General features: G+C 40.3%; 1 protein-coding gene across 1 annotated transcript in view; it reads left to right on the top strand.

Annotated features, from left to right (window-relative positions):
- Nucleotides 1-23,126, top strand: part of plpp4 (phospholipid phosphatase 4) — a 108,400-nt gene that overhangs the window by 54,074 nt on the left and 31,200 nt on the right. The window contains exons 4-5 of the mRNA XM_054749854.2: nucleotides 7,607-7,670; nucleotides 11,371-11,495. Of these exons, the coding sequence (XP_054605829.1) occupies nucleotides 7,607-7,670; nucleotides 11,371-11,495 (189 nt within the window). The remainder of the gene's footprint in view (nucleotides 1-7,606; nucleotides 7,671-11,370; nucleotides 11,496-23,126) is intronic.

The raw sequence follows: 23,126 nt of genomic DNA, 5'->3' as shown, positions 1-23,126 counted from the left end.
TCTCCACCCCTCCATTGCAGCAGGCAAAGGGATTATAGCGGGGTCCCATTTGAGCTGACACCTGGTGGTCTCACATAGTTTACGACTCTAAAAGGAACATAAAAAGTGGATTAGAGCAAACCGATCACATCCTCCATCTATAGTCACAATGGTAACAAATGCTAGAGCAGTAGGTTGCATCATTCATACTAAGGAACTTGGGGCCTAGGAATAAAGTGGATAGACTGATAATAAATATGCTTGAATCTGAACCTATCGATGAAGCAGGTTTAAACCAGGCATTGTCTGCTTTCTGAGATTTATTATTCACTCCAAACAACCTGATGGAGTATGGGTGGATGAGCAGACAAGAGGTAGCATTACCGCCATGTCTCATGGCTATTGTTGCTTTAGACCAATAACATTTCATCTGTTCTTCATTGACCTTTAGCAGAACAACCCAAGATTTGACTGAGCTTGAAAGAATAATGCTGCGTAATGGATATCTTTGAGATAAACGACAAAAAGGAAAGGTCTCACTGTCAGACCGCACAAACTGAATACTTTTTAAGCTCTCTGCCTCATCTGCACCAAGTGTGCTCAAATGAACAAGAAGATAAATATTATCGATGGTGAGTTTCTCACTGAAGCTCAGAGAGATGATAAATTAGACAGATGGTAATGCAGGGTGAGCTCACTTTCACCGACTCCAGGGATTAATCTATTAGGGTAGGAACCCTATAATCATTAGTCTCTGTGGTTTAATTTAAAGCAAATTGAACGGATGTTCATTTACAGCTCAGCGACAACCTACTCACCAACTGTAGCCTTGACATAGACTTCATACAGGCCTCTATTTCTTACCCTAGACCAGTGGTCCTCAAATGGCAGCCCGGCGAGCCCTCTCTTTGTCGCCCCAAACCCCGCACGCACCCCCCACCCCCACCCCCGACGGCCGACTGGGAGGTGTAGGATAGATAGAGCTGAGGAAAATAATCAAACAATCAATTCATGACATGCAGGTGTAAACGATTCTGCATCATAGAAGAGCGCCATAATCAACTATAGTGGAATGTGGTTTTGTTATTTTAATGGCGGCACCAGCGCAGCATCCACATCTGTCAGAGCGGCGTTCTCCACATTTACCGGGTAGAAAACTTTGGTCTGCCTTTATGTGGTACTGCAGGGCCGAGCGCTGGAGTTGTAACCTGAGACTGAACCCGAACCGAATAGGCCCGACCGGTTCTGTTGGATTTGGGCCGTGAATTATGTTAATTGAGCAGGTTGTCGCGGGGCGTGCTCCGCTCGCTCAATCGGCGACTGAGAGAGAGAGAGAGAGAGAGAGAGAGAGAGAGAGAGAGAGAGAGAGAGAGATTGTCTGCTCACACAAGAGAGAGGATTGGAGGACGCTCCTCCAAACACACGTTATTATTTTCATAATTTAATTATTGTTTCTCCTGGAAGCGCTCAGTCAGACCGAGTGTTGTGATGCAGGGAGACCCGGTCCTGGGGAGGGGGCGGGGTCAATGACGGCAGCTGCAGCGTAATCATCTGTCTCTTTTATTTAGGGACACGGAGAAGTTAAAAGGAGAGAGAAATAGAAGATAGAAGTTCTTGTTCCACTTTATTCTTTTGTTTCATGATGATAAACTGATGTTAAATTCAGCTTAAAGAGAAACTGGGAGGAAGCTTTGGTTCATTTTAGGTTACAGGAGATCTTGTTTCCCATCTGCTCCTCCAGAGACAGCATGGACATGAGGGTCACATGGTGAGGGTCCTACAGGACAGGTTAGTGCAGTCACACAGCCGAGCAGGAGGGGGACAGGTGTTGTCCAGCAGCAGCAGCACCCCAGTGGACTTAAACTGTCACAGATCTTCAGCTGCTTCACTGTAAACAAAAACTAATCATTCCCTTCTGTGCCACAAAAGGGCATGATTAGTTTCCCAAAGATCAAGAAAATAAACGAGGCTTGAAGGGGCCACAGTGTGTGCTGTACACAACAGTGGAGAGATGTGACGCTCTGGAAAAGGGAAAAACCCAAAACTGAATTCAGTGAAGGATCAGGTGGCTTTGCAAATGTTATAGAGCCCTGTGCATCTGTCTGATTCTCAAAGCAAAGAGAGATGCACTCCTAAAGCTACGCTGCTAACACAAAGAGTGATTTAAAAATAACACCCCAATTTCTCTCTGATGTTTGCTTTTCCACTTTTGCCTCGGTGCTTCGCCTGTTGTGTGTTTATGTTTATAGACCCATAGCACTCACACCGGTGGTGACCAAGAGCTTTGAGAAGCTGGTGCAAAAACGTATCAAGGACTTCCTCCCACCCAGCATGGATCCCTACCAGTTTGCATATAAAGCAAACAGGTCTACTGAGGATGCCATATCTAATACTCTCCACTCCTCTTTGCAACATCTGGAGAACCCCGGCACCTCCGTTAGAATGCTTTTTATTGATTTTAGCTGTGCTTTTAATAACATAACCCCGAACATTCTTGTAGCCAAGTTGATTAATCTGAACCTCCCCCCTACCACCTGTGGCTGGATCAAAGATTTCCTCACCAATCGCCCACAGGCTGTCAGGTTTGGTGACAAGCGGTCATCCACTCTGATGCTCAGCACTGGTTCCCCTCAGGGCTGTCTGCTAAGCTCCCTGCTGTTCACCATCTACACCCATGACTGCATTCCTGTTCATCGCTCTAATAAGATCATTAAGTTTGCAGATGACACCACTCTTTTAGGTCTTGTCCATAACAACGATGACGCAGCATACAGAGATGAGGTTTGACATTTATCAGAATGGTGTGATGATCACAACCTCTCTCTTAACATCAAGAAGACCCAGGAGATGGTTTTTGACTTCCGAAGGAGTAAGGATGCCCCCCGCCCTCTCTGCATTAAAGGAGCTAAGGTGGATAGAGTTCCCTCCTTTAAGTTTCTCGGGATTTACATCTCTAAGGATCTGTCATGGACAATCAATACCACTGCCTTGGTCAAAAAAGCACAACAGAAGCTGCACTTCCTGAGGGTCCTGAAGTGGAACAGGCTGCAGACCAACCTCTTGGTGTCTTTTTATCGAGCAATCATTGAGAGCGTGATGACTGATGCTATCCCTGTGTGGTGCGCGGGGTGCAAAGTAGCTGATAAAAACAGATACCAGAGGGTCATCAGAGCGGTGGAAAAGGTGATTGGATGCACCCTCCCCTCCTTGGACACTATCGCCTTGCAGAGGTGTCTCACTAGAGCAAGGACCATCTCCAGGGACATTTACCACCCAAACCACTACCTTGTTGCCATGCTGCCCTCTGGGAAAAGGTTCAGATCCCTCGGCTGCAGGACCAACAGACTGAGGAAGAGTTTCTTTCCCTGGGCTGTTAGAACCCTGAATGGACAGAAAAATCAACTCTATTGATATTGTTAATTGTATTTTGTAATGTTTTTGTTTTTATTGCATGGTGCATATTGTACTTGTTTTAGCTATTTTTCTCAGTATTTTTAGCGGATGCCTAATGTGAAGCTCTAGGAAATTTTGTTGAATGGACAATCATTTAATGACAATAAAGGATATCTATCTATCTATCTATCTATCTATCTATCTATCTATCTATCTATCTATCTATCTATCTATCTATCTATCTATCTATCTATCTATCTATCTATCTATCATCTATCTATCTATCTATCTATCTATCTATCTATCTATCTATCTATCTATCTATCTATCTATCTATCTATCTATCTATCTATCTATCTATCTATCTATCTATCTATCTATCTATCTATCTATCATCTATCTATCTATCTATCTATCTATCTATCTATCTATCTATCTATCTATCTATCTATCTATCTATCTATCTATCTATCTATCATCTATCTATCTATCTATCTATCTATCTATCTATCTATCTATCTATCTATCTATCTATCTATCTGTCTGTCTGTCTGTCTGTCTGTCTGTCTGTCTGTCTGTCTGTCTGTCTGTCTGTCAAGACCTGCCACTCATTGTGGGGAAAGACTTCCCTCATTCTCTTTCTTACTTTGGTGCCTGCTGTGTTTGTGATAGAATTTCATATTTCATAGATTGTGCAACAAGAACAAGTGTAATCCAACGCAAACAAGAGTGCAAATCACTCCCATCGACTAAACGGGATGGGATTTTTGCATCTGCAGTTTATTAGCATCATTTTTGTGAAACAAATGCAGAGAAAGAGGTATTGGATGCAAATGATGTGCAAAAACAAAACATATTTGCCTGATGAAATACTCAGAAAACAGTCAAATACAAAAAAGGGAGGGAAAGGAACAATGAACTGTCACTCCAACATGACAAAGTAAAGGTGCTTTTTTACCTTTATCTCAAGATATTGACGTTTTGTTTTGGCGGCAGTGTTATTCTCAGTGTTAGAGGTCATCCTCCAGTCAGCGGATAGGGTGTTCAATTCACAGCCCTGTCATTGTGCCAAAGTGCCCTTGGGCAAGACAGAATACCAACCGACCCCATCTGCCCCTGATGTGCTTGTCAATGTATAAAGATGTCTGTGTCAATCAGTAAATGAGAAATACACTGTGAAGCAGTTTGCAGAAGCCGGATGAAGTTTTAAAGGAGCAATATGTAAGAATTCTACTGTGAAATCATCACAAAACAGTCTAATGTCTCAATCATGTCGGAAGGAAGGTTATGTTGAAACAGATTTAATTTTCAGCCGGCTGAGGGGTTGTCAGTTTTTCTTCTTTCACAACAAACAAAAGAGTGATGTAGTTTCTGGGGCCTATCAGTGAGCCCATGAGGTTGCCAAGTTTGGCCAAACTAACACTGCAGAATCAGCATTTGTAATTTCACACCGGTGACAAAAAGCTCCAGAGTTGTTTAAGGAATTAAAACCAGTGAACAGGAGCGACCCAGACAGTATTTCTTGCACCCCTAATAAGCCACAGCATCTTTTTGTTTTACTCTAATATCGGATGAAGCCGGCTAGAGGCTAACATTTAGCTAACAATGCTAATGGGGAATTACAAGCAAATAACTGGCTCTAAATACATCTTAAACTACTTTTTCAATTACCAACAACTCAATATCACAATGAAATGTGTGTGTGAAGTGAACAATGAGTCAATTGTGGTGTTTCACTTTAATCAGTAATTCAGAACTAAAACAGCAAGCTAACAGCAAGACGCAAACAACCACACATCCTCTAATGCCGGAGGCATATCAACTCATAAACTGCCATTGACGACAAAAGACGTTGTTTTAGATCCAACCATTAACTGCCAATGACGACTAAAGTCATCATTTGCATTTTTTTATTGTGTGGGCGGCGGACGAGCCCCCGCACCGAGAGAACAAACATCCCAGTTCTAAAGCCAATCTTCATCCGCTTACGTCACATGGCACATGATCAGGAAGCAGAAAATCCATGTGTTAGGAGATCGATTTGGGCCGCTGCTGTAAAAAAAAGTGAGGCGCGAACCGGAAAAGCTTCTGCTGATCACAATTCGACAACAGATTATGAAAGATCGGATAACCCTCTAAACACGCAGGTTCTTCCTAATGTAAGAGGTGAGTCTCTTCTTTGTTTTAGTTGTTTTAGCGTCGACATCATCCTAGAGCGCGGTGTCGACATCATCCTAGCGCGCAACGTTCTGTGACTCTTCAAAAAACAGTAAACACTGAAAAATGCTGGCAGCGAAGAGCTTTTCTGATCAGGAAACAGCTGGCAGTGAATGAGTTAACGTAATAAGTGCTAACACCAGATATGACAACGTATTTATCTTCTTATCAACTTACTGTGTACGACTCGTCTTCGCTTGTCAGCTAGAATCTTCTGGCGCCGATCTGTAACTGGCAACAACCATGAAACTAACAAAACGGCAGAGAGAAAGTCACTTATTTGCTTTGAACATGGGCAGCAGTACCCAAATCTAACCACAGGATGTCGTTCTTGCTTCATTCTTACACATTGCACCTTTAAGAAAATCTACACATATGTGGGCCATTTCATTAAGATAAATTAACTGCCTGACTTGAGAAACAATCTATTTTCTCAACATTACAGGGAGTTTGAAGAACGGACGAAGTCTTGTGTTGATTTCTGCTATTACGATAATTATGTCAGTTCTTGAGGGTCCGTAAATAAATGTGATATAAAGGTCTAAACGTGTTGTTTTCTTTGCTGTGGTACATCTAAGTGTTTCTTAACAACTACAACAGGAAACTGTTTTGGCGTTTCTAAGCAGTTCGACCATTTTTTTTAGAAAGCAGGCCAAGATTGATACCAAAATCAATAAGCTAGACTTATTGTCTAGAGATAAGAAGAAAATTAGCTTTTAATCTAACAGCCATGAACAAACAAATCAAGTATTCTCTTCTTCTGGCTTTCTAGTCTGTCTGTTCATTATGGGTGCTGGCAGCCAAATCGTACCCCTATTTCAAACACAACAATTATTATAGGAGAAAAATGTCTGATTTGAATAGGGCTGATTTTTTCAACTTCATCTGGTCCAGATAAGGAGTCATTCAGAAATACTTCCAGTGCCAGTAAAATTACGATTAATTTACTATTACTTTATTAAAACCCTTAAAACCCATCCTCCATGTAAACGGATGAAATGATTTTCTGATTATTAAATAGTGTTTGAAGGTAGAAATGCTTGCTCTGAGTTTGTTGTGTCTATGATAGGGTTCATTTGGTCTGAACTTGGGTGCTTTATGGTCACAAGTAAGTACAAGAGGACAGATGTGTCAAAATAAACCTGCTTTATTTCAAACCCAAACAACGTGGAATATATGAATTTACCAAAAGAGCAAAGGAGGCAAAAAATTCACCCGGAGCAAACTATTACTTTTGATTTCTGTCATTTGAGCCATGCAATTTGATTATATTCAGATATATACAAGCAAACAGTAGCCTGGCTAGCCATCCTTTATACAGTATTTGAATATATAGTCTGGCCATGGCCTATAGACAGAACTCAGTCGTGGGACGAGATCGACGGTGGTCTTTTTACAATAGTCTCTGTGTGCGATTGGACAATGAACAACATGAAGTCCATCGCTACAGATGTCAGTCAATGGAGCAGCCTGCCATATGCCATAGAAAATCAGCAAATACATCCTTTTCTAAATAATACCTCTATCTGCTCTTGGCTCAGAGAAAAACTCTAGTTTAAATAGTCCAAAGTTGACGCCAAAGCCGTGCGTAGACTGACATGCGGATCACAATGATTTTGCTTCATCTACTGTCGGTCTAGATTTCTAGGCTAAGCTAGCAGACCAGCTACCATTTGGTGAAGTACCTGCAGAATGCTTCTATTTAAAGACCTAAAGTGCCTACAACCTTCAAGGGTATAGCTAACAATGTTTCAGAGCTTTTTGCTTCACTTACTTCTTTTGCTTGATGAGAAATTGTTGCACACATGCATGCTCACAACCATCTGCCCAACTGAGGTAAGTGTAGTATTATATCTGGGTTTATATTTGTTTTAATCAGGGGAGAGTGAAACACTAATGCAAAGGTTGATTATTTTTACAGCAGCTTCACTGCTAATGCAGAAAATGTCAAGCCGATCTTTTTCTCAGCTTCAGAACGGCGTAGGACATCTACTTATGCGTGTCTTTCTTTCTCCAGCTGTGTCCCTCGCCCTCGCCTTGAATGGAGTCTTTACAAATACCATTAAGCTGATTGTCGGCAGGTGAGTTAAACCAAACATTTTACAGACTCAATCAATTACGCTAAGTCTTTAGATTCAGGTTCTGATCACTTAATATCACAGACACATTCCCACATTCTCTTTTGTAGCCATCAACAAGCTTCTGGTATACATACTTGACTTCTCGTCTTGGCAGATTTGGTAAAGTTACCTTGTTTTATGGAGGAAACCCAACTTTTAATCATAGTCAACTCATTTCAAACTTATTAGAGTAAATATGAAATGTAAATAGGCTTCAAATATGCTTCAAAAAGCAGCTGAAAACTCAACTGTTCAAGCTGGCTTTTGCGTGGCCTTCGTCGCCTCCCTCTTCTTATTCTGTTCTTATTCTGCCTTTCCTGGGATCCATTGATTTCCCTCTTTCCTATTCATTTTCTCTCTCCATTTCCTTATTTTTTTTGTTCTTTTCTCCTTTTAAACATATTTTAATCATTTTTTTAATCTTTTACGCTTTAAATAGCTGTTTTAGTTTTTGCTTTTGCGAAGCGCCTCGTGATTTTTATCTTGAGAGGCGCCATATAAAAGATTGTCTTCTTCTTTTTCTTCTTATTAAGGTCATTCCAGAACCTTAATTTCCGTTCTACCAATTGTTTCCAAGAATTAAACGTCTGGCTGAGGATTTCAGGTGAAATTTAGACATTTGGAGGTCTTTATGGGGTGACAGTGGCACAGGAGTTAAGTGCTTGCCCCGTAATCGGAAGGTTGCAGGTTAAAGCCCTGCTCAGTTTGTCGCTGTCATTGTGTCCTTGGGCAAGACACTTAACCCGACTTGCCTGCTGGTGGTGGTCGGAGGGACCGCTGGCGCCTGTGCTCGGCAGCCTCACCTCTGTCAGTGCACCCCAGGGCAGCTGTGGCTACATTGTAGCACATCTCCACCAGTGTATGAATGTGCGTGTGAATGCATGAATGACTGATTGTGTTGTAAAGCGCCTTGGGGGGTTCCAGGACTCTAGAAGGCACTATATCAAATACAGACCATTTACCATTCCTCTCTATGCCCTTCACAATACAGTAAGGGGCTCGACACATGGGAGGCGACAAACGACCGCGATCAGCGAAATTCGTCGCTGTCGCTTTTATTACCTGACACACGGGATGCGATCCGCGGCAGCGGCAAAGCCGTCTACGCGTTCTGTTCCATGGCGAAACCTAAACTTCCGTTGTTTTGATTGGCTGTGTCAGGTTGGAGGGAATTAAGGTTATTTAAGCGGTTCAGAGTTAATAAAGCGGTAGATATGATGTTTCACAAGGTGCTGCTAGAGTTATGTGAAATCTTACTTCTGATTTTACTATATAAAACATAATAATAATCAACTTCTCCTCCATGTTTGCTCGGAGAAGTGCGGAGCATCCTGTCCGCTCATTGGTCAGTGAATGAAACCTCCGTTGATTGGTCCTCGTCCGAGCGACAGCGATGAAAAGTTGAAAATATTTCAACTTTTTTGGAACGTGCACGAGCGCAAAATTTCACACGCACGTTTTTCGCGTTTCGCTTCGTAGGAGGGAGACCCACGATTATCGCTTTGTCGCGCATGTCTCATTGAAAATGAATGGAGGAGAGGCGATGTCGCCTCCCGTGTGTCGAGCCCATAATACCATAGCATGGTAGCATGATGCTACCATCACCGTGCTTCAGTTATGTTCTTAGGTTTGAAATCCTCACCTAGACTTTATCAAGCATCTTGTTACAGCTCAACCTTTGTCTCGTCTTATCATGAAACTTGGACTGTCTGATATGATTGGCCAAAACTGGCATTTAAAGGAAATATTGGAAATGATTGGTAATGGTTTTACTCCTTTAACAACACAACTTTTACACCATATACATATTATAAACTAAACTCTTCAGCAAGTTATCCTTTCAAAATTCTAAATATGACAGATATGTGGTACAGTTTTTGAGACAACTGGGTTTTTCCACTGAAAGGGCGCCATTTTTCTGTTGTAAAACTCAAAAAATAAAACTATTTTTTACGTTTCTAAACTGAGTCAAGTCATATATGTATCTATATATTTTTATATAGTCACTGGTTTCATTTCATGGGTACTTCTCTGAAAGATCTTACACATATTACAGGGGCGCGGGGGTTGTCTGTGTTCCGCTGGATTGTTTAAATTTTAATTTATTTTATTTATTTAATTTGTCATTCTCGACAGCTCACTTTCTTTTCAGGCTCACATTAATAACTTAATTCGGTCAGCATACTTCCATCTACGTTCCATTAACCGTCTCCGTCCCTCACTGACCCCTCACACTGCCGCCATTCTCGTCCACAGCCTCGTCACCTCCCGTATCGACTATTGCAATTCACTTCTTTATGGTCTCCCCAACAAACTCCTTCATAAACTGCAACTGGTCCAGAATTCAGCAGCCCGTATTATCACCAGAACCCCTTCCTTTCACCACATCACACCGGTTCTCCAGCAGCTTCACTGGCTCCCAGTTAAATTCAGGTCCATCTTCAAAATTCTCCTCCATACCTTCAAAGCAATCCACAACCTCTCTCCTCCATATATCTCAGACCTTCTAAGTATTCACACCCCGTCCCGTTCACTCAGATCTTCTTCTTCCATCCATCTTGCGGTTCCTTCTGCCCGTCTCGCTACCATGGGGAGCAGAGCTTTCAGCCGCTCTGCTCCTCGACTCTGGAACTCACTTCCCCCAGACATCAGGAACGTCGACAGTTTTACCCTTTTCAAAACAAAACTCAAAACACATATGTTTAAATCTGCCTACAACCTCTGATTTTATTGAACTGTTTCTCTCTTTGTTTTTTCTTCTTTGGGTTTTATTATTGTTTTATTGTATTTTATTACGTGTTTTGTGTAAAGTGACCTTGGGTGTCCTGAAAGGCGCTTTTAAATAAAATGTATTATTATTATTATTATTATAAATCTTCGATTTTCAGCACCTGCCATTACACTGTTGTGCAACTCTTGTAATTAAACATTGGACAAATCCGTATATATGAAGAATTCGTAATTATGGTTGTCCTCAGCAATCTTCAAGTCCCACTCAAGTGTTTGGCTGTTGTCCCCAGCACCATTAAAAACATGAATGATTACGTTAATGTCATTGACCAGCGTCCTGGTACAAAGAAAACTGATGCCCTTAAAATTAGCTACATGAAAAGATAAATCTTTATGTGATTTTTATGAACAGGTTAGACACACCATACATATTGGTATCGGTTTATATCTGTATTGGAATGAAGATATCAGGTATCAGTGAAAACGCTGATATTGAGTAACCTTAATCAGGCACGTTTATGAGCAATTTTCCACCCTTGCTTGAAAGTCTCTTTTGGATCAGGAATGTTGTTATTGGTATATTCCCATAAAACTGGCTTTGCTGGGAACAGAGACACAGGTAATCCAGCTTTTAGTAGCCTGGAGTTCCTTTCATCCGAGGTTGACCAGTATTGGTCAATCTAATAGGTGCTGTACACATAATAAACCGTAATCCCTAACAAGAAGTTAATTAAGCCCCTCGATACATTCTGGAACCGTTAGCTCCACTTATTAAAGATTTAGATGAATGTATGTGTATATTTGAGCCTAAATGTTTTATTTTGACCTAGTTCAAGCCAGCTTTTAATTAAAAAACCCAAATCATGTGAAGTGCATGTGAACTTCATACAGCAGTCATAATTAAAAGAGACTTTCTGTGTCTAATTTCCAGACCAAGGCCAGATTATTTCCAGCGCTGTTTCCCAGATGGGCAAATTACTGACAAGATGGCATGCACTGGGGAGCCGCGGGTGGTCTCTGAGGGACGAAAGAGCTTCCCCAGCAGCCATTCCTCCTGTGAGTATCATGGGATGGCAGACACGGGTATCGCGTTAGCTTAAATTAGTGATTTACACTAATGGCTCAGAAAAACTGGTCACTTAGTTTGTTTTGAGCTACATCATCCATGTGCCAACCATGTTTTTTCTGCTTTTAGCGCCTCTTTTCAAAGTGAATTACACACTCTAATATGCAACTCCCGAGGCTCGTATGCCGGCTGAATTGAAAAGTTTTTGACACGTGACACCTGACAATGTTCAGTGTTTCAGCTCCATTGGATTTCCTGCTGTGCTCGGCTGTAGAAAACCGGAGTGGAATGCTTTGGACCACATTCCAGCACCGTGTTAAATAATTCACATGCTCTCTGTTGTCCAGATTTCTGGAAACGGGTCGGTCTGCACCGCTTTGGGCCACACAGATGTTTAAACCGTCCGTGCTCCGCAGCAGCAGCTCCGAAAACATTCTTGGTGATTTTCCATCTTTGAGCACAAAAAATGCTATTGCGTTGAGACTTTTATCCTGTTACTTTATCAAGTCTGTGCCTCGGTATAATCTACCACAGCAAAACTACAAATAGATGTTCACTTCCTTTTTTTATCAGCCAAGAAAAATTTAAATAAATCTCAGCGTCTTTAACCGTTCCTGCTCCCGTTTGTGGCAGATCATTGATGTTTTGTTTACTTTTTCCCACTGTTGCGTTCCAGTCATCATTCATGGATCACAACGGAACGCGGTTGAATTCATGGGGAGTAGGGGGTCCTTTGATTGTCAGTACATTTCTTTGGCATGGTGTTTATTGGAATCCTTGATATTGATATTACTGTATATACACAGATTTAGTGATATTACTCAGTTGCTCATTGTTGCATTCTTGTGAAGAATTTAGCAATTTTTAGATGAAGTTTTAATATCGCTGGTGTAACCGACTTTCTCTGTTTAATGCAGACCTAAAAAATCAAACATGCAGTTTTAGTTGCGACCACACAATGGTTAAAATCTACTTGACCATCAGGCAATTGACTTTTTTTTAATCAGGTTTTAGGCACCAGCATAGCACTGAAACTGCTCATGTACATGTGTTCAGTGACATTTATATGGCCTTGGATTCAGGATTCCATGTGGTTCTGGTTCTCCTTGATCCATCTACAGCTTTTGACAGGATTACCATCCTGATCTCCGGAACATCCTTGAATAGTTTAAGTCACACTTCTCCAACAGGTACCTTAGGGTCATACTGGAAGGCTAATCATCCCAATCAGTCTCCCTTCTCTGGGCGTCCCTCAAGGTTCCATCATTGGACTGTTAATGCTCTCCCTCTGTATGTTGTAACAAATAAAATGGTCTGGTATGGTAAATGGAGCATGCCATCAAACTTTAGTTCTACTCATTGTGGACGGATCACTCAAAATCTTTACAAGCTAATTTAGAGCAATACTGAATTGTGTTGCTGATCTTTTAAATCACTGGTGTAGCTTCTCAGTTATGTCTCCTATAGTGATTAAAAGGTTTTAAAGACAAATAGATTAAATGTCCTCTCTCAAAAAGACTTTTGGGTAATGGCTGAAATGATTTCAAGAAAGAAAGAAAAAAGAACTAAGTCCAGCTGCCTTTTTAACCCTCTCAGGCTCAAAATAAGTTTTGTTACGGATCCTGGACTCAGGCCCAGCTCTGCTCCCTTTTCGGATCAGGACCTTGGACAGGTCCTCAGTCAGGCCGGTTTTCCCCACAGCCTGCATTCACCGGCTCAGCTGCAAGCCAACAGCTTTCATCAGCTGATGGCTTAAAAGACAGCAGCTGTCAGTTCTCAGGGAGAGAACCACAGCTTCACACTCTGTCCTTCTCGCCCCGGTCCTTGGATCTCTGTAGTAAACAGTTCCGTAGTGGATAAAGAACTTTGATGAATTTGGTTGTAAGATAAGCAGTTATTTTTGGTAAAATCTTATTGTTTAGTAGCCATTTTCAGTTTGTGATCCTTTCGCCTGCTCTTAAAGCTTGAATTTCTGCTCCGCTTTCCGCTTCAGAGCTCGGTTTTCCTTTTGGTAACTAGAATAAAGTTTAGCCGTCGAGATTTGTTGTTTTCTAGTTATTAAGCTCCGCCATTTTTTGTTCATTGAAGTATCTTCGTTATTTCTTCCCTGAGGCCTTTTGCCACAGGTGTTTTGATTTCTGCCCCGTCGCCTTCATTTGTTTTCATGGAGTAAATTACTTTCGTTATTATTCTAGTCAAGGACTGGGTATTTGTCTTTACTCTTTACTGTTTATTTATACTCACCCCTGCTCCCTCCAGTTCTTATGTTACCCCTCCTACCACAACTAACTGCCATCTAGGGTTTGTAACAGTTTTGATAAAAGGACGAACAACTAAGTCCTTCAGGGGAACTTCTGAGTTTAAAAAAGCTCATGAAACACGTATGTGGAGTAACCAGGTAGGCTGGTTTTAACGTAGCTAATCTGCAGCGCCTGCCTCCAGAGGGTTAAAAGAAGCTTCAAAAGCCTTCTAAAATGACTCTATTCTCAAAGATGTGTTGCTTGTAGCAGTCAAGCACCCATCTCAACTTCTCACTCAAGCACTTCTTCTCCTCCACCTACTTCTCTTATTCTCTACTGCGCCCTAGTGGAAGACACAACAGCGGGCTAATGCTAACCTATCGTATTTTAAAAACCATAAAAAATATGTTATCTCTGTGAATTTCTTTCTTTTTTAAGCTGAAAAAATAAACTAATACAATGCTAAAATGTCAGCAGTCTACAGTTTTTTTAAAGAATAGCGTTCCTGCAAATATTACAATTTTGAATGTTTGAGCCATTTTACGATAGCAGCAACCCATTTTCTTTTGTCGCTTATTGCCCAAAAAATGTACGGAGGTCTATTGGCAGATAAGTACTTTTTCTGATGCCGTTCGATACGTGCCATAGATTTAACATATGATAAAAACCAGTATAAATCTGGCCATGTGGTGAACAGCTACGCTGGGAGAGAAGCGATTCTGTGGTGACGTCGTAGAAGTGACGTCTGATTTGTAGTCATTTAATTTTTACAAGCTAAGAAAGCCCTAATCACATGACATTGTCCCAACACATATAATTATTATTTAAATTGAACATATGTGTGATTCAGGATGTAAGGCAAAGCAGACTAGACAACAGCTTGTTCACTTTCATTCAGTGTATTCTTTTGTTCAGGCGACCCATGAGCCAACCGGGAGGAGGGGAGGCGTAGGCTCCCCACAGACCAGATAAAAATAGGAAGTCAGATCTCATTGTATAGAGCTCCGGGTGTCACATGACTCTCAGAGAGTAGACGCCATGTTGGCAGGCAACAAAGGTAAACAAAATGAATGGGATCGGCTTGGATTTTACTCTGTCTGAGTTTACTTCACACTTTAAAACCAAAGAAATTGTTTTGTATAGTCCAGCCATCCATTTTCTGAACCCACTTTGTCCACACAGGGTGGCGGGGGGCTGGTGCCTATCTCCAGCGGTCAACGGGCAATCAGGCGGGGTACACCCTGGACAGAGAGCCAGTCCATCACAGGGCAACACAGAGACGCACAGGACAAACACACACACACACACACACACACACACCTAAGGACAATTTAGACAAACCAATCAACCTAACAGTCATGTATTTGGACTGTGGGAGGAAGCCGGAGTACCGGAGAGAACCCACGCATGCACAGGGAGAACATGCAAACTCCATGAATAAAGACCCCAGGCTGGGAAGCGAACCCAGGACCTTCCTGCTGCAAGGCAACAGCTCTAACCACCGCGTCACTGCGCAGCCATTTTTATATAGTCAGAAGTCAAATAGACTAAACATCTCCGACACTTACCATGCCCCTGGGATACTTTTTAAAAATGCCAGAAGCTATCGGAGTGGACTTCTTACCGGACCTGGCCAGGGAACGTCTTGGGATTTCCCCGGAGCAGCTGGCCCAAGTGGCTGGGAGAGGGAAGTCTGGGCCTCTCGACTTAGGCTACTGCCCCTGCAACCCGACTCCGGATACGCGGATGAAAATGGATGGATGGATGGACAAATAACATAGATTTACACGTAAGTAGTTTAAATAGAGTGCTGTGCTGTTTGAATGTATAAACTGAACGCCAAGAGAAATCAGTAGTCTAAATTTTTTCTGTGAATAAAATAAATATGTCAGGCAGGAGCGTCTCAGGATCTGTCTGAGATCTGTCTCGGTGAGACAGATAATAGCAATCCAAAGTGCTTTTTATGTGTGATCTGACAATTGATCAACCATTGCTTAAAAATTAAATACAGCTTAGCCGGTTAAATGCTGTGATCATAAAACACGTAAAAAGCAGCACGCAGAACTCACGAGGCAACGTTTTACGTGATGTTTACTTGTTGCTATGAGTAATAAGACAGAAAAAGCCACGCCAAAATAAGTTTAGGAAGCCCACTAAGAATTGTAATAAAAGCATTTAAAATAAATACCATACACAGTTGAGGAAACGTTGGTTTAAGTACCTGATATGAAGTGGTCGCTGCACAAGCGAAAACCTTTACTCTCGGGATCCCACAGTTTCATTTTAGCCCGGTCACTAGCGCGTTTTATTACAATGATGCAACGTTTGCGGCGCTCCGGATCTTGGGGAATCCTGTAGATGGCTCATTCCTTATGTCGTCTGCGTCTGTTCTGCATCCTGGGGCACAACAGGAATCGACCATATTTCCCGTTTGATTGAGTTTTCTGACAATAACAAATAGTTCAGTTGCGGGCTTCTGCCTGCCAATATGGCGCCGTTTCGATTTGAACTGTTGCATGCCGGGAAAAGTGATGTCAACTCCCGGAGCTCTATTGCCTCGTTCCTCCTCTGGAGAGGTGGAGTTTTTCCTTTCTACAGGATTGATGAGCTAATGGCTAGGTTGAGCTCAGCCAATACTGAAGTAGATTGCTGCCATCTTAAAACTGTTGCACTCTTCCATATTAATACAGTAGTTACTGTGGAAGTTGTATAAAACACTATGTTGATGTTATTTTCGTTGAAACATTTAGACACTTCAGCTGTGTCTGGACTAGCTGTTAGCTGACCAGTCCCGCCAGAAGGAAACAAACGAGCTAAAGCACTCATTAAAAAACTTCTGTTCTCTCCTGGCCTAACCTCAAAAACTGGTCTGCTGCTCACAGCTCATCAGCACACCTTAAGAATGAAACACTTTGAAGCGCTGTCTGTGTCCCATTAGAAATGGCAGAGAGGGACGATGTTGTGTAGCGCGCTGCAACACTGCGTGTGGATCACATTCATCTATGTGACATCTCTAACAGCCTTATGCTGTCGCGCTGTGAGTAAGAAAGCTATTCTGAGAAAAGTGTGGCGGAGAACACCCGTACACCAGAGCTTCTAGAGAGCAGGAGGAATCCTATTTTGTTCCTGTGTCACTTTTTACCCAACAATGTATGTTGGGGTTGAGGTAACAGGACTTTTACTCAGGAAAAAATGAGACAAGGGACAGAGGGGTTGAACCAGACAGATGACAAAGTCAGTGCAGCCTCTCTTAATGCACAGCAGCAACTGTAACATGTCTTCTGACAGATACAAAGCCTGCAGTATGGATTACACCAAAAGTAAACTGTTTCTCAGAAAATAAAACCAACATTCACTCAAGGAAGCGAGGATTAGAGAACACATCTACATAATATTTAAACCCTAGATATCCATTTGGAACGACCAAGATTGAATAACTTTTATTTGATGTAGAGGGACAGTGTGCATTAGTAAACATTTTACTATGTAAATGTACCCAATTGTAGCCTAAAGGCTAATTTCCATTGGTAGTCCCCCTGCCGATTGGCACATAGTAAAAAAAAAGTTTAAAGTAAACAATACAAGTAACACAACATTACACAGAGTACCCCCCCCCCCCCCCGCACACACACACATACAAAATCAATCATATTCACTCTAACAAAAACACTCATACATTGGTTCTTAAAACTAGTGCTGACAAATTTGAGTGTCAGTCAACTGTTTCTTTAGTTGTATTTTAAATGTGCTGTATGTGACAGAGTCTCTTACGTTTTGCGGAATTGTATTCCAGACTCTAGCCGCCTCATAGGTGAAAACTGATTGTCCAAAGGAACTTTTCCTGCATGGTACCACACAATCCCTCGAGTAACACGTGTTGCAGATGATCGAAATTCTACAAGACTGCAAAGAGGAGGTGGAGCTAAGCTGTTTTTGATCTTGCACATAGGACAACAGTTCTTAAAAATGACAAGATTGCTCCAGTTTAGGAGCCTACGGTATGTTTACTAAGGATTGTGCTATGATGAAAGGATCTTGTTTTGTTTTTATCTAGAATTTTGATAGCCTGTTTATATAAAAATTTTAACCTACTTAAAGTGGTGAAGTTTGCAGAGGCCCAAGCAGGTAAACAATAATTTATGTGAGATATTACAAGAGCAACCATGTACATTTTTTCAGCTTCTGTTGACATATGATTTCTGAGGTGTTTAAAATTTACAAGTGTGGAATTTATACATGTGGTTACTTTTTTAACATGTTGTTTCAAAGTCAAGTTATTGTCTAAAATAAGAATAAGAATGATGATAAGTTAGTCCCTCAGTGAGGAAATGGCAACACCTAGATATTTGTATTCATTTACATTTTCTTTCTTTCTCTTTATTTGTTTCATTCAAAGTATTAGAATATATATATATATATATATATATATATATATATATATATATATATATATATATATATATATATATATACACACACACACAAACAACAATAAAAAAACATACATAAACATCAACACCAAACAATTTGAATGAAAAGGGGCAGAAGGAAGAAATATCTTATATTAAACCAACCAAACTTTTTAATAATGCATCCATACAGTTCTCAATAAACAACAAAACAAAACACAGTTTCATTTTATATTCTTGTAACTTACAGACCTAATCAGACACCTTCTGAATTTAGGTTATTGTAGTTCTGTAACACACTTGATTTGATCCATTTTCTAAATATATTTAGTGACTTTGATTCTTTTATGTCTTTGCTGAGGTTGTTCCATATTCTCACACCATTTACAGAGATAGTCATCTCCTTCATTCTGGTTCTAAATTTTGTTTTTTTAAATACTTCAGTTCCTTTTAAGAAATAATTACTGACTCTTTTTTCAAACATTTTCTGAATGTTGGTGGGTAACGTATTGGTTTTAGCTTTATACATGGTTTGCAATATTTTTATATTCAGTAGATGATAAAATTTCAGTAGTTTATATTTGATGAATAATGGATTGGATGGATCTCTATAGTGATTGTTATTAATGATTCTCAATGCTCTTTTCTGTAGAATAAACAGTGGTTGTGTATGAGTTTTACATGTGGATCCCCATATTTCTACACAGTAAGTCAAGTATGGAACAATTAGTGAGTTATACAATGTCAGCAATCCAGAACTATTCAGTAATAACAACTTTATGTAGTACTGCAATGGCTTTGGCAATTTTACCTCTGATATAACCTATGTGTGACTTCCATATTTTGTTTCTTTCACCCTTTGAATGTCCATTCCATTTATTTTTATTGTTACATCTTTGTTGTCTCTGTCATTAAACAATATAAAATTTGTTTTATTAAGATTCAGTGAAAGTCTGTTTATGTCAAACCAGTTGTTAACTTTTATCAGTTCGTCATTTATCACTCTAGTTACTTCATTAATATCTGACCCTGAATAGAACAATGTTGTGTCATCAGCAAATAAAACAGTAGTAGCTTAGATACACTTACAAGATCATTAATAAATAGTATGAACAGTTTGGGTCCAAGGACCGACCCTTGTGGCACACCATAATTAATCTCCCGCAGTTCTGATTTAGTGTTGTTTAGTTGAGCTAATTGTTTTCTATTCTTTAAAGGCCCAATGTGTGATATTTCATCTTATAAGTTATCAAATTTTTTGTATCACATTATCAAATTTGTTTTTTTTTAATGATAATTCAAACAAGCATTTATTCTAAGCATTATTATTAGCTTTATATTTTAATATTTTAGACAAAAGAAGCAGACCGGTGCTCCATATGGCATGCGCCATCTTAAAATACAGTGACCTTTTAGGGACATACAACATATTAAACTTCGCATTTGATGTTTGCGTTTTTAAATGATGTAACCTCAAAGAAACAGCAGGGGGCAGAAGTTTCCCTTTGAAGCTCCTCGACTCTCTCCTCATCAGCTCTTGAAAGCGCTGATCTTCTGGACTTTATTGCAGCTCTGCCTCTTCCTCTTGTGCGTGGGACGTTGCGGCTGGTTTGAGCAAATTCTGCTCCTTCATCTTGGGATGCTTGCCCTGCTTCTGTCGCATGTCTAACACCTCTGCCTCTCTGTGCGCTGGCACACGTCTGTCCTCTCCCTCTTCCTCTCCCTCTTCCTCGCCCTCTTCCTCTCCCTCGTCCTCTGTCTGTCTCCACTGATGAACCATCGGATGATATCTGACTCTGTTTACGGAGAGAAAACAATTACAGACTACACTACCTTGTATATTTCCAAAATGGCAAATAGAAATATAACATTTCTCAAATAAAATGAACAAAATATTGTCATTTTTTGTAGTCAGAAGTCATCACTAACTAGCTGCCGTTTGCTATTAGCAAACATAACTGACATAAAAAAGTTTTTCTTATTCAAAACCTATTTAGATTAAATTAATAAAATAAGTTAGATGAAAACAACTAACCTGTTCGCTGACTTGAAAGCTGGAATTAGATGATGACATGCTGCCGTTTACAGCAACACGATTTTGTATTGTATTTGTTATATTTGTTAATAAAGTTTTAAATAATGATAAAAAAACCTTTTTGATCCTCGGGGGCTCCAATAGCTGCAATACCGACTCTAAACTGCGTGGTGCTAAAGAGTCGGATCTTTTTACTATGATTTCTGTGAATTTCACACACGGGGCCTTTAAATAACTTCTAACCCATTGATGTGCCACACCTCTTATTCCATGCATTTTGAATCCTCTGTCCAGAAATAACAACATTAGGTTCTGTATAAACCTTTTTTTGTGTTTTAGTAAAAACATTGCAACAGTTTTAGAGAAATTTAGTTGTAAATGACAGCTATTCAACCAGTTTGAGACATTTACCATGACCTTTGTAAGTTGTGCAGCTGTCTCAAAATGATCATCACCTTTAACAAAAATCACGGTATCATCTGCATACATCAGCACTTCACAACCACAACACACAGATGGTAGGTCGTTAATGTAAAGACTGAATAGAATTGGACCCAAGATTAAGCTTTGTGGTACACCTGTAACAAGATCTTTAAAAGAAGATCTGTTATTTTGTATTATGACACATTGAGTTCGATTAGTGAGATATGATTTGAACCAGCTGCACGTAAATTGTGAAAAATTGAACTGAACAAATTTAGACTGGAGCATATCATGATTAACAGTGTCAAACGCTTTTCGTAGATCTAAAAAAACTGCACCAACCACCCCTCCTCTGTCTATCATAGACTTAACCCTTTCAACAAAGTAAACAGTTGCTGTTTCCATTGAGTGATGTGCCCTAAAGCCATGTTGCATGGGGTGTAAGAGTTGATTAGAATTAAGATGATTAATTAGTTGACCAGCCACTAACTTTTCTATGATCTTGGACATAACAGGAAGAATACTTATTGGTCTATAATTTGAAACCAAATGAAAACCATCCCCCTTGAAAATAGGTACTACAAGATGATGATGAACACAAGTCATTTTTCAAAGTGTTTAAAGGCGTGATTCTAGTCAATAATTGACCTCCTTTAACAAAATGCTCATATTTATAAAGCTCAGATTTATGTATAATAACCTCTAATACGTATTAAGGGTTAGGGTTAATCCTGCTGCGGTCATTTAGCCTCACATTTATAAACCAAATTCCGTCTTTGTTTTAAAGCCTATAAGGCAGCTCGGTCTCCTACGTTTAGGTTTCTTAACCTTGTGGAAAGCATCAGAAATAGGAGACAAGCCCATGAAGAGAAAAACAAAGATACAGAAATCATTTCCTCAGGATCTACCAGTCTTACAGAGTCCTGGTCCTGTTGTTGACTCCTCATTTATATTCCTCTCACCTTTTCTCTTTGTGGATATTAAACCAACAGATATTAGCCACTAATGCTCTCGGTTAAAAGCCACCTGCCATTTTTGTTAAGCCGATTGTCTTTAACATTTAGCTCCATCTGGTTACTTAATGACTTTATTGTTTTTTTTTTTTTTTTTTGCTTTCTTCGTTTGTTCAACATCATTTGTATTAAATTATTCTCCACCCACAATGTGCATCACCATATTAGTTAAATATCTGCATCTCTGCTCACACTAGGTGTTCATTCTGTAGATGGAGGTCCGGGGGTCTGAGTTTGATTGATATATTTTATTTGTGAGAAGAAACAGAGCACAATCCCTCTGGTTCTACAAGGATCCAAAGGTCAAAACAGGAGGGACAGGATGGCAGAGATGGAGAGCATAATAATGTCTGTTTTCTTTGGTTTCTCAAGCTTGTCTGGATAGAAGCTGTTGGATGACAGAGTAACAAACAACATACAGACTGAATTCATTGATGACTGACAAAACTAAACTTTTTGTTAGAGCTGTGATGTAAAACTCAATCCTATGGATGATGTGGTTGATGATGATGATGAGCAGCTGCGATTCAAAACGCTCACGGCGCATCCGTAAACATGCGTCAACACGGCCAGCTATTTCCCTTTTAACACACATTCCTTTTTATTTATATACTTTTTCACACACAACGACAAGGATTGTTAAGAAAGCGTGTTTGCTTGTTAATGTAAAACTAAACTGATCACAAAACATCGATTTACTTTTTATTTCATCTTCCTCCTCCAACCCCCATAAATCCCTGTGTGTCCTCCTACAGCGCTCACTCCCGAAGGACCACAGACACAAAAACCAACACGATAAAAAGTCCGACGTGTTGTGCAAAAACTGCTATTTTTAGCGTATTTTTAGGCCAGATGTGTTGCTACCAGACTTACAGTGTGAGCAGTCAGGTTGCACTCGAGAACTGGGTCGTGCGGTGTGAGAACATGACTCGTGAGATTTCCCCTGCGAGGAAGTTGTAAAGTTTGAGATCGAGCTGAATGCTATGAGTAAAAAGGTTGCACAGTGTCCACTTCACACTGGAAGTGACTCCTTTACCCACAGCATGGAGAAGATGTTCGAATATAATCGATATAAAAACTATTAATGACAATTAATGACAATTTAAGTTGTCATTCGCTGGGAAAACGTAGTATTTCTGTCATAACAAGAACATTTCTTTCATCGCCCATCTCCTGCATGACCTGCAGAAAGGGAAATCAGTGAGAAAACAGTGGGGTCAGAAAAAGCCTCTTCTTCTTCACAACGAAAGCAGCGGTAAAATCACTTCCTGTTAGCCGATCAGAGGAGACCCATTTGCATGTTACGAATGTTAAAGAGCAAGTCACCCCCTACCAGATTATTACTCAGCTCTCACTTCCTGTTTGAAAAATGCAACAAATCCTGTTGCCTAGCAGACCGAGAGGGCGAAGCCGCTAACAAACACACACACACACACACATACACACACACACACAGGCTCACAACGACATTGTGACATCATATGGTACCAGCTAACGTTCT

The sequence above is a fragment of the Nothobranchius furzeri genome, chromosome 12, assembly GCF_043380555.1.
Source record: "Nothobranchius furzeri strain GRZ-AD chromosome 12, NfurGRZ-RIMD1, whole genome shotgun sequence".
Taxonomy (NCBI): Eukaryota; Metazoa; Chordata; class Actinopteri; order Cyprinodontiformes; family Nothobranchiidae; genus Nothobranchius; species Nothobranchius furzeri.
The sequence above is the reverse complement of the archived record's forward strand: the minus strand, read 5'-3'. Positions and strand labels throughout refer to the sequence as shown.